Source organism: Fulmarus glacialis, unplaced genomic scaffold (assembly GCF_000690835.1).
Source record: "Fulmarus glacialis isolate BGI_N327 unplaced genomic scaffold, ASM69083v1 scaffold43178, whole genome shotgun sequence".
NCBI classification, from domain to species: domain Eukaryota; kingdom Metazoa; phylum Chordata; class Aves; order Procellariiformes; family Procellariidae; genus Fulmarus; species Fulmarus glacialis.
This window is the reverse complement of record NW_009228494.1, coordinates 54,780-65,258: the sequence shown is the minus strand read 5'-3', so window position 1 is coordinate 65,258 and position 10,479 is coordinate 54,780. Positions and strand designations below refer to the sequence as shown.

At 36.9% G+C, this 10,479-nt stretch overlaps 1 protein-coding gene across 1 annotated transcript in view; it reads left to right on the top strand.

Moving 5' to 3' along the window:
* Positions 1–9,529: 9,529 nt before the first annotated feature.
* SIK2 (salt-inducible kinase 2) overlaps positions 9,530–10,479 on the top strand; it is a gene marked incomplete at its 5' end in the record, with an annotated part of 45,624 nt that continues 44,674 nt past the window's right edge. The window contains one exon of the mRNA XM_009583496.1: positions 9,530–9,646. Within this exon, the coding sequence (XP_009581791.1) occupies positions 9,530–9,646 (117 nt within the window). The remainder of the gene's footprint in view (positions 9,647–10,479) is intronic.

Here is a 10,479-nt window from a genome sequence, read left to right as displayed (position 1 = left end):
CCCCCCCCGTATGTTACCTGGTGATTACTACCTGTAGATTGTTAATATTTTATGCTTTACCTAAACCAGAAATGATCCTAAGTCTGCGTGGATAAAATGTAGTCAAGTTCACTTTTTAAAAACAGGTATCTGGTGAGAGTAATGGCTTTGAAAGATCAGTTTCCTCTTACATTTTTTTCTTAGGTAGTTTTAGTTGCTACACCTAGAGGTATGCTTTTTGTTATGGTTCTGTTACGGTTGCTTTCATTGCTCACTGAAGAAGAGCTTACTGTGCTGCTCTGTACCACACAAAAGTAAATAAAATATTGTCTGAAGTACAAGGTAAAAAAACTGAAAAGACCGGCAATTATTCAGTTACTGTGGTCTTTTGTGATAAAATCATTCCTTACAGGAATTAAAAATGCCCTTAGCTTGGACTTCAGTTAAGGAAAACAAGCCTGCAATGCTAACATTGTTCTGGCCAGGCAATGATAGATGAGCTTTGCATCCCAAGTATTAAACAAATTTCTCTTATTGTCTTATTTCTCAAGTGTAATAATGAACTGTTGATTATTTTTAAATTCTTCCTTGCTATTACCGAAGAGCCAAGCAAAGACCTTGCAATTTTAGTGTTCTGTTCCCAAGTTTGATGCCATATGCCAAACTTCAAAATGCTTCACTTGAAGATAGTAAGTTATCGTTTAATTTTTAGTTCTCATTTCTTTGGCAGACTTTGTGATGGGGATGAAAACTTTAATCTTTATTTTTATTTGTCAATTTAGAAATTATATTTGTTTAGTATTGTTCAAATAACAAAGGTTACAGAAAACTTAGAGCTTAACAGCTCCCCAACTCTGGTATGATTTTTCGATCTGTGTCCGAAGAAATTGCTGAATTCCAGTGCATTCTAATACAGTCTTGAATTTTTTAACCAGCTTTCCTTTTCTGAGGAGCCTTGTGCCCTGAGGAGGCCTTTTTATCTTCTGCATGGCTTTTACAGCAGATTTGCCTGTTTTGGAGATTTGTGTCAAGGTCTTTCATTTTTCAGTATAGCTACATTGACTTTCTGCTGTAAGAGATGCAAGAATGTTTATCTGGAACTTAATTACTGAGTTAGTTGCTGGAAGTATTTACATGGTCTTTGATGAAAGGGAACCCTATTAAGATCACTGCTAGGGATGTCAGGGGGAATTAATTCTGGCCAAATGCTACTTTGAATAAGCACTTCAAGATTGGACCGCCTCACTTAGTTCACTATGCACATAAAGTGAAAGTCCCGCTTATTAATGTTTCTAGACGGAAGGCTGTTCATTTTTCAAGCTTGTTCTAAACTGTTGCTTAATCTTGAGTTGCTAATTTCTCACATTCATCTGTGCCTTTATTAGCTGGTAGAAGAATATTCAGCTTATTATGTTCTGGAAAGGCTATACCTGTGTACCATCAGGTCTGTGATGCGGGAAAATCTGCGCTGTGTTGCTGTTGAGACTTGCTCAGAAAGCCCTTTTAAAAAGGACTATTTCCTTCCCTGAGTTTCTCCTGAATCTCCCTATTTGAACCCTTTAAATTCAGAACCTGTTTGTTGTTGGGTTTTTTAGCATCGGTAGTTTGAAATGGTATTTTATATGGCTTTGACCTATAAAAATATTTGCCTGTTTTTTTAATATAACTCTGACTAGCCAATAACTGTCAAATTAAGAAAAGATGGGATCTTATTACCTGGAAAGGTCAGCACTCATGGATTATGTACAGAACCCATCCTTTTTATGGAAAACCTACATATTGGAATATAAAATTATAACTTGAACTGAAAATAGTAAATACAGTTGCCATAAATTGTTAGCAAAGTATAGGTGAAAATAAAGTGAAACTGGGCATGAAGCAGAAGATACACATAAGACAGAGTAGTAGATGGTGTATGCAAACAAACTCAGAAATTATGATTTGAATCCTGTATTAATGCAACACTAAAATTGCATGACTAAATAGTCAAACAGAAAGAAGTGTGAAAGTTAATTAAAATGGGGGGATTGATAGGTATTTGTAGTAATAGAGGTAGCGCATGACCCTTTAATGACAGTCCATACAGGGTGCCCCAGAGGGTTGAATGTGACCTTTGCTTTGCTTGTTGTTTGTGTGTGTGTGTTGCCGTTTAAGTTAATGACACGTGCTTTCCTGCCATGCTAATTTATCCTGTTGCCCAGAAATCCTGTGATCTCAGCGTAACTTTTGTTAATGAGGCATGCACAAATAAGCAAAATTTTTCCTCAGAATGAGGAGTCTAAAAAAAGAGAACAAAAGTAATCGGAAGCATAAAGTTCAAGAAGATGGATATTTGTTTCTAGTGAAATATGACGTGTGAAATAATGAACAGTAGTGAAAAGGTTTTGGAATAGATGAAGGTACTACTTGGAAAAAAAGCAATGCACTTTAAGGATGAAGGAAAGTCTTTGTGAATAGGCTATGTGTGAAAGAGTCACGTTCCCCACCCACCCCCAAAACTCTGTAACTAATACCCCCTCAGGATTAGTCATCTACAGAAGAATACTAGCCATTGCTCCTCAGATGAAAATGAAACCCTTCTGACTAGTATGTCCTTACGACTCACAGTTATGCTTTTAGCTGTCTGGTATGTTACAGGTGGTTTGCACTTTTCTCTGAAAATTACCAGCTCCTGATACAAGATGTGATACTAGTTTAGATGTGAGTGTCTGATCGAGTGTGCTTAGGTACGTGTAAAAGTGAGTGAACAAGCAAAGACAGCAGCTCCCTGTGCACACAGTTTGGGTTAGTGGAGTAATTCAGTGGGAAAATGACACTATTGTGTAAAAAAAAAAAAAAAAGTAAAAAAAAGTCAGGGTGCTGATTTAACTGTTTGCAGCTGTGGGCTCTCTAGATCTGTTGCAAGAGGGAAAGAAGGAACACATAACTGAAGGCAGAGAGTAGGAGCTCGCAGGTAAATCAGGTTGAGCATAATGTGCTGCACGCTAAGGGAGGTTCGTGCTTTTATAAATCTGTGATACCCAAACACTTCGTTGCAAACTGGAGTTGCTCCAGACTGCAGGAAGTTGGGTTTGTTAGTTTTAGTGCAGTTTGTCTACTTTTAGGATGTATTGGGTTAACTCAAATCTGAATTTCCGTAATCTGCCTGAAACTTTAAAGCTTGTACTGACATGGACAAACCTCTTTTTGTATGTTAACTTGTTAGGCCATGTTGGGGGGGTGGGGGGTGTTGTGTTCTGGTGGGTTGTTTTTTGTTTGTTTGTTTTAAAGACTAGTCAGAGAATTAGATGATTAATATAAAAACAATGAAAATTGAAAGCTGAAGTAGCAGAAGGATAGAAGAACTTTCATCTTTTTTGACAAGCATTTCACCTTCACTGCTTGACAATTTCAGTTCCCAGATGTCAGATGAGGATTGAGCAAACTCCAGTTCTCTAGGCCTTTAGTAAAAGAGGGAAGGAAATGTGTGCTATTCCTAATATTTTTAAATGAAAAGAAATCATGAAAGTTGCAAAGATATTTTGGAATGTAAGTTTTTAAGCAGCAAAAACTGGTGATAGGGGAAGATAAGGGAAGGAACAGGACTACTTCTTTTTTTTTTTTTTTGTCATTTGAAGTATGTACTAATACTAATATTGATGTTTGGTTGGGATTTTTTGGTTTGTTGTTTTTTATTTTCCTTAGGAGAAGTGATAACTATTAAAAAAAAAAAGAAAGCCAAAACTAGAGTCACAAAACTTGTGTAATTGTCCTTAATTTGACATGTGCCAAATTAGAGTCAGTTTGCTTGTGCTGTGGCAATGATTGACAATAATAGAGAAATGAGACTTCTGTGTGCAGTCAGTCCCTCTGCACTGTCTTCAAAATATTAAAGTGGTGTTCTAACATCTCTGCAAAATGCTAGTAGTTGTTAGCAAGCTGTATATTCAGGAACAAAACACACTTTTCAGAGAGGAAACTGTTCCCCCATCTTGAAGTGGCTTCTCCACCTATAAGAATTACTTCCCTTTTTCCTGTTATCATGACACAGCTGAGATCATGGACAAAAGTGAGCTGTTGCTGTTGAATGCACTGTTCCTTCTCACATTGTTATGAAGAAGCTGCTGGATTTTAAGTATTTCCAAGTGGTTTTTCTCAGTCTTTTATGGCCCTGGCAAGATGCATGAAAACTGAAGATTCAGAATAGACTGAGATATCTGATCTGCATTTGACTGTAGAAGCCGTGATGCCAGCTGCTACTATGCTGCTTCTCCTACAGAAGCCTGCCACTGTGTGCACATGTGTAATATATACATTGAGAGTTGTACAAGGATTGCAAATAGCAAAATTTTTTCCTTCAAGTAGACACATGCTTTTACTCTCTGTGTTCAAAAACAACTGCTTAATAGTACCAAATAACTCCACCTTATAAGACAAAATATGGTTTGATGTGATGTGGTGGGTTTTTTAAACTAAAAACCTATTTAAACTGGAAATATAGCTTGTTCTTCTTTAGTTTGCATCTTTCTCTTGCATCTCAAATAAGATATTCTAAATTAATGGAGAGCTGTGCTTAGAATTATTTCAGATATTTGAGAGACCAAACTAATATGATTACACAACACACACTTTTACAAATATATTAGTGATAGCTGTCAACTGAATGATCTAGCTAAAGAAGTCTTGTTTGTCTTTTTTTTTTTTTTAAACAAATTACAGATGTAGCAGCACAAAATGCATCTCTTAACATGATGACAGAGGTAGCAAGTAGCCTGCTAAGACAGTGGCTCATTCTGTAATGTTCCAAAACAATTTGTTTTCCAACATTTGCAAAGTCGCATATAACATAATTTTTCTAGCTCCATAGTTGCCTGCAGAAGTTCAGTATTAACTGACTTAATAAAGAGCGTTTTATTAATGCTGTCATTATTATCTGACGATATATTCATAAAAACATTTTTGTGGAAGTATTCGTCCAAGTCCTTGATGCATTGTTGTACCTGAATGCCCAATCAGATGCCTAAACAATCAGATCTTTTCAGACTCAGAAGCTATAAATGCAGAATACTTTCATCAGTGATACATGTTAATGTTATAATTTTGGGAGTAGGTGGGTGATTGTGTAGACAGTATAGAATGTTACTGTGTACTTCTGTGGAGTGTTAAACTTCTGTAACTTGTTCTAAATCTACAATCACTTTTTACTTGTGGTATGGGGAGGTTTCAAAACTATTGAAAGAGGATTTTTCTGGAGCCGTTCTGTTCCAAGAGATGTGTGACCTGAAGACTTGTTTTCTTGCTTCCACACTTTCAGAAGAAGGATTTGGTTTCAGAAGAGACCCTTTCAGAGGTCTCTGGGAATTGTTGTATTTCTGCAGCAGCAAGGAGATAGGATAGGAAACTTCTGGAAAAGGAAGAAAGTAGGAAACATTGGAACATGAAGCACTGTTCTTGGCCAGAAAGTGAACATTATAGCAGGATTTGTAGCCATGCTTCCCAAATTTATATGACCCATTCTTTTTTTATTATTCTTTTTTTTAAATGCTTCTTTCCTCTAATGAAATTTTACTGGTTGTTGCTCAGGAATTAAGATCTGTTCCAGGATTTTAACCATGTAAAGATGAAAAATGTCTTCTGCACATTTTTATTTTATATAAAATTACTTACTTTTTAGTAACTGAAGTGATTATATAGTTGCATATCTTATTAACCTTGGAAAACATAAAACTATAGTAGTCACTGATTATTAAGAAATTGAAGTGGAAATGGAAGTATTTAATCTTTAAAACTGAAGAAGGACAAATGAGTTATCTAGGTTTTTCTAAGGAAATGGATACTTTTGTTATCTGGGAAAACAAAGTTAAAACATTTTTTTGTTGTTGTTAACTCTTTGTGGATGTTAGAAGCTACGAACTGCAGTGTTTAGAATAATGCTTGATATCTCTGGAGAAAGTTGGCAACATAGACACTTATAAATAGGCTTGGAAGTGGTAACAGGCTGTATTTGAAATATTTGTACTTTCAGTGAAAGGAATACTCAAAATTTAAGAGCAAACTGTGGAAAGCCAAACTATACTGGAAAAAATACCAAGAGTCAATGTACTTGTAAAGCTAGATTTTTCAGTAGGATAAGGTAATGGGAGTCAAGATTCACTGGAAAAAGTAGCACTAGGAAGCCATACAGTTGCAGAATTCTCCCCCTCCCCTCTAGGAGGGGGTGAGAAGTGTAGAAGAGGGAAGTATAAATATTTGTGTTAATCAAACTGATGATAGTGTGATGGATAGATAAACAAAGGTTCGGCATGAGCCCCAGGGAGCAGTTTACTGTTGAGTTTTTTGGTTGGGTTTTTTTTCCAAATTGTCCAGACCCCCCCTTATTTATTGCTTTGCTGCAGTTTCACTTGTTTACTGTGGGGTTTTTCTCCTCTTCTATGCTAGACTTAACCTCTTTTCTTTGAAGTCCTGTATAGCTTTGCTTTTATTAGCTTTTCTGTACTGTACACATTTCCTATGTGCAAGAAGAGTAAACGGAGAAAGTTACTCTATTTTTTTGCTTGCATTTGAAGAGAGCTTTGTAAAACGCCTAACTATGGGGAGAAAATGCGCAGTAAGGTGAAATTAAATGAACCAGAGCCAGGGAAGGAGGCAGTCTTGAAAGTTGCAAGTGATCCAAGTTTTAGGTGAAGCTTCTACACTGTGTTGTCTATGTGAAGAAAGAAGTAGGTGAAGAAAGAAGCCACTGCAAATACCTTAAGTTGCTGAGAGGCTGATGCTGTCGGTGTAAATTGCTATTCTAATTAGATTGCCATTAAACTTTAAATGCCAAAAAAATGCAGCGGGATTTTTTTGCATTACTCTAGATCGATGAAGGAGGCATTTAGACTTTCCTGAACACCTGATCTATCCAAGATTGGAGATACCTTATTGCTTGACTGAAAGATGTATTACCGTTTTGTGATAGGAGTGCAAGATTGCTACAGATTAATCTTTTTGTTGGTTTGTAAATAAGAAATAGTGGGCTCCATTCTTCTTAAATCTGGAGGTCACTCAAATAATGGGTATAAACTGGGATAGATGTGGAGAATGAAGGAGAAGCCAGCTTGTATCTCTGGTTGATTCCAGAGAGACAGTATAAAATAAGTTAGAGGAAGGGGAGAAATGTGACACATGGGTTGTTTTTGATAAATATTTCCTGATGTATAACAAATTGGTCTGGCTTTAGTTGTTTGGTTTGATTACTTTGACATTTTGTAACTTTCTAGTGAAGTGATTTCTTCTTAGGCTAATAAATTGTGCCTGCAAAAAATAAACAAAATAACCAGAAGTCATTTTATTAGGTGTGATCTTAAATTAGGCCAGGGAGACTTAAAGGTATGGTTTTTGTGTGGTGTTTTTTCTTAAGCTGCATGAATGATTGTTTGCATCCTCTCCTGCCACATGGCATATAATCACACCAAATAAGGAAGCAGCTTGCTATTCTGCCTTTATAAGTGAGTGAAAGGGGACCTGCTGAGAGAATGAGCAATTGCTGTAGGGAGTAGTCAAAGGGAGAGCAAATCTGGCAAGACCAAGTGGGAAGTATGCATTTGGATAGTCCAGTCCCATGCACGTTACTGTTCTTCTTTTGCCTGTCCCTTATTCCTTGCATGTGTGAAGCCAGGCCTTTATTGTCAAGTTTTATACATATACCAAGTGTAAGACAGCAAATTAATGCTGTAGTTGGAAGGAATGGGAATAGGATGAGGGGGTAACAAATGGGAGCAGAAGCAGGTGGTCCACGTTTTATTTGCATGGTTTAGAGATAGTGTCTTCATAGCCAAAATACAGAAACTTTCAAAGGGAGATCTGTAATATTTTAGGACCTGCCATGTTGAGCGTCACTGTTCCTGTATGCTTCTCAGTGTGCAGTGTAGTGTAATGTGAAAGAGGGCAGAGTAGATGCATTATGGAGAGTGCTGTAAATACAAATAGCTAGCAGAAGACAACAGGGGGAAGCATGTTTTGAAAAGATCAGGCATCAGGATCTTGTAAATTGCTGTATGTTATACTAGGAGAGAAGAAAGTTGCAGAGAGCTGGGGAAGAGGAGGGCAGTGTGGAGTGGCTGAATACCATTTTAGGTACCACTTCTTCCAAAGTGCCCACTGTTACGTTTTGAAGAATAAAGGCTATGGAGTACCTTGTGATTAATGGTGAAAATGTTGTGGGATGTGATCTTCTTTCTTGTTTTCTGTCTAATGGCTGTATATATCGTTATTCTTATAAATGTGTATTGGTTTTTGATAAATCTAGTTTCAGTGAGTTCTACATTAATTGGACGTTGTTTAAAACAGCTTCAGCTATGTAAGAGTGCATCCTGCATATTAAAAGCAAAACCAACTTTTCACTGATTACAAGGCTAGATCAGTTTATTCACTTATAGCAGAATCTTATTTTTCTGGTGGTTGGGGAAGACAGGTGATGTTTGAAGAGGTTATCAAGCAAAAGCATACTGAAATGAAGTCAATAAATAGTTAATTCTGAATTCAGGTGGGTCCATAATCAGCCTTACTGGAGATAATGAGGTTCACCTCCTGTGGATTTTTGTCTCCTGCATAGCAGCTGTCTCCTGTAGTTCAACAGTTTGTGAAATGCAGTTATAATTGGAAGCATTTGTGTGACTTACATTGTTTGCTCCTACTTCAGCATTAATAATGTGATATTCAGGGTGAATAAACATCATTTATACATTCAATACTCTTTAGTATTGTTATCCTTTGCATGGTTTTTATGGCAGCTATAATTTTTCTTTCTTCTTGGTTTAAATTTTTTTTTTAAATGTCTTCTGTTTGAAATTTTTAGTCTCTTAAGCGTATGTAGTTATCTGTAATTCACTTTGCAGGTATTGGCTAAAAAGAAAGTCAATAGGACCAAGATCTGTTTTCTAAACTATTGAGATCTGTTTGTAAGGTTTGACTGACAAACATATCTGTACAGAGTTTTTTCCCCTGAACGGATGAACTGCAGATGTCCTTATGTAGTAGCATATTAATTACAGCTAAAATAAGCATGTAAAACAGTTGAAACTACAAGGATCCATCATGTTTTGATTATTTGTGTTGAGCCAACAGTTTTTCTTTTATAATATCACTTTGCATTTGTGGGATTCAAATTGGCTACCTTGACTCCAGAAATGGACACCATTAGGCTTTTAAAGAAGATTTTTGTCTTTGCAACACTGCTCATGAAGGGTCCTCAGTTGTTCCCACCTGCCACTGCTACAAGAGCATTCTGCACCTGGGCTCGTTGGAGCACTGGCCTCCATCACTGTTCTGTCCTCCATTTCTTGTAAAACTTTCTTTTTCTGACATGCTGATGTAGGCAATAGTCCTGCAGCCACTTAGTAGGACTACTACATGTTTAATGTTGTGCTGCTGTATTTTTAAGTGTGGGATGTGTATTTCTGAGCTAGAAGAAAGCCCCCAGTTATCTGGGGTTGCATTATTCCTTTTATAACAAGGATAAACTCGTTATAAACTTATAATGAGGAAAATGTTGGGGAGTTTTAATCTCACTTTTGCTATTTGTCTGCAGGTGGCAATAAAAATCATTGACAAATCTCAGCTGGATGCTGTGAATCTGGAGAAGATCTACCGAGAAGTACAGATAATGAAAATGCTTGATCACCCACACATTATAAAGCTCTACCAGGTATGGTTAGTGGTGTCTTTTCTTCCCTTCTCCCCCCTTCTTTTGCTCCTGTATGAAGAGGTTGCTCTACACCAGTGACTTCTGGCAGATCACCAGTCTGTGACAAACGTGGCTTTTCTGGAATTGATTTGCATTGGATAAGTGTTTAACTTTTTTGAAAGTACGTCAGTTGTCTTTTTCATTCTATGGTACCAATTAGGCTGGCTGTGGTAGATACTCAAGCGTACCTAAAATCTGCTTAAAATACACAGAAGGCTGTAAATTTTATGTTAGTGAAAGAGCTGAATTGGAAATACCCAGTGATGAGACTTTGCTGTCTGTTAGTAGACAAGGTACTATGTAGGCTAGAGCAGGGTAGGAATATTCAGCAAAATGTGTGAGTACAGTGAGTACTAGCTGGGAGGATCTGCATGGATATAGTGGTTTCCTTTAGTCGAGTCTTGGTTCAGAGTGCAGATGGAGGAGTACTTGCAGCCTTTTTTTCTTATCCAAAGATGATAAGACATGAGGATACGTAAGTCCAGATTCTGCAGATGTGCTTGTGATATAAATGCACACACCAGGCAAGAGCTTCCCAAACACTTATATTTAAGTGCATTTACTAGGAGATGGATAACTAGTTTTTTGGATTTATTTTTGTTGGAATCTCGCATTTCACTTCTGTTGTGGATATGGACAAATTGATACTTACCCTAAAGTGAATTATGTACGTTGTGGAATTGAATGTGTCCCTTTATAACATAAAGGATGAATAATTATGGTACAACAATGTGTATTTACATAAGAGAGATGCACAGCACAACCTGCACTTGTGATAACGCATACAATTGCAG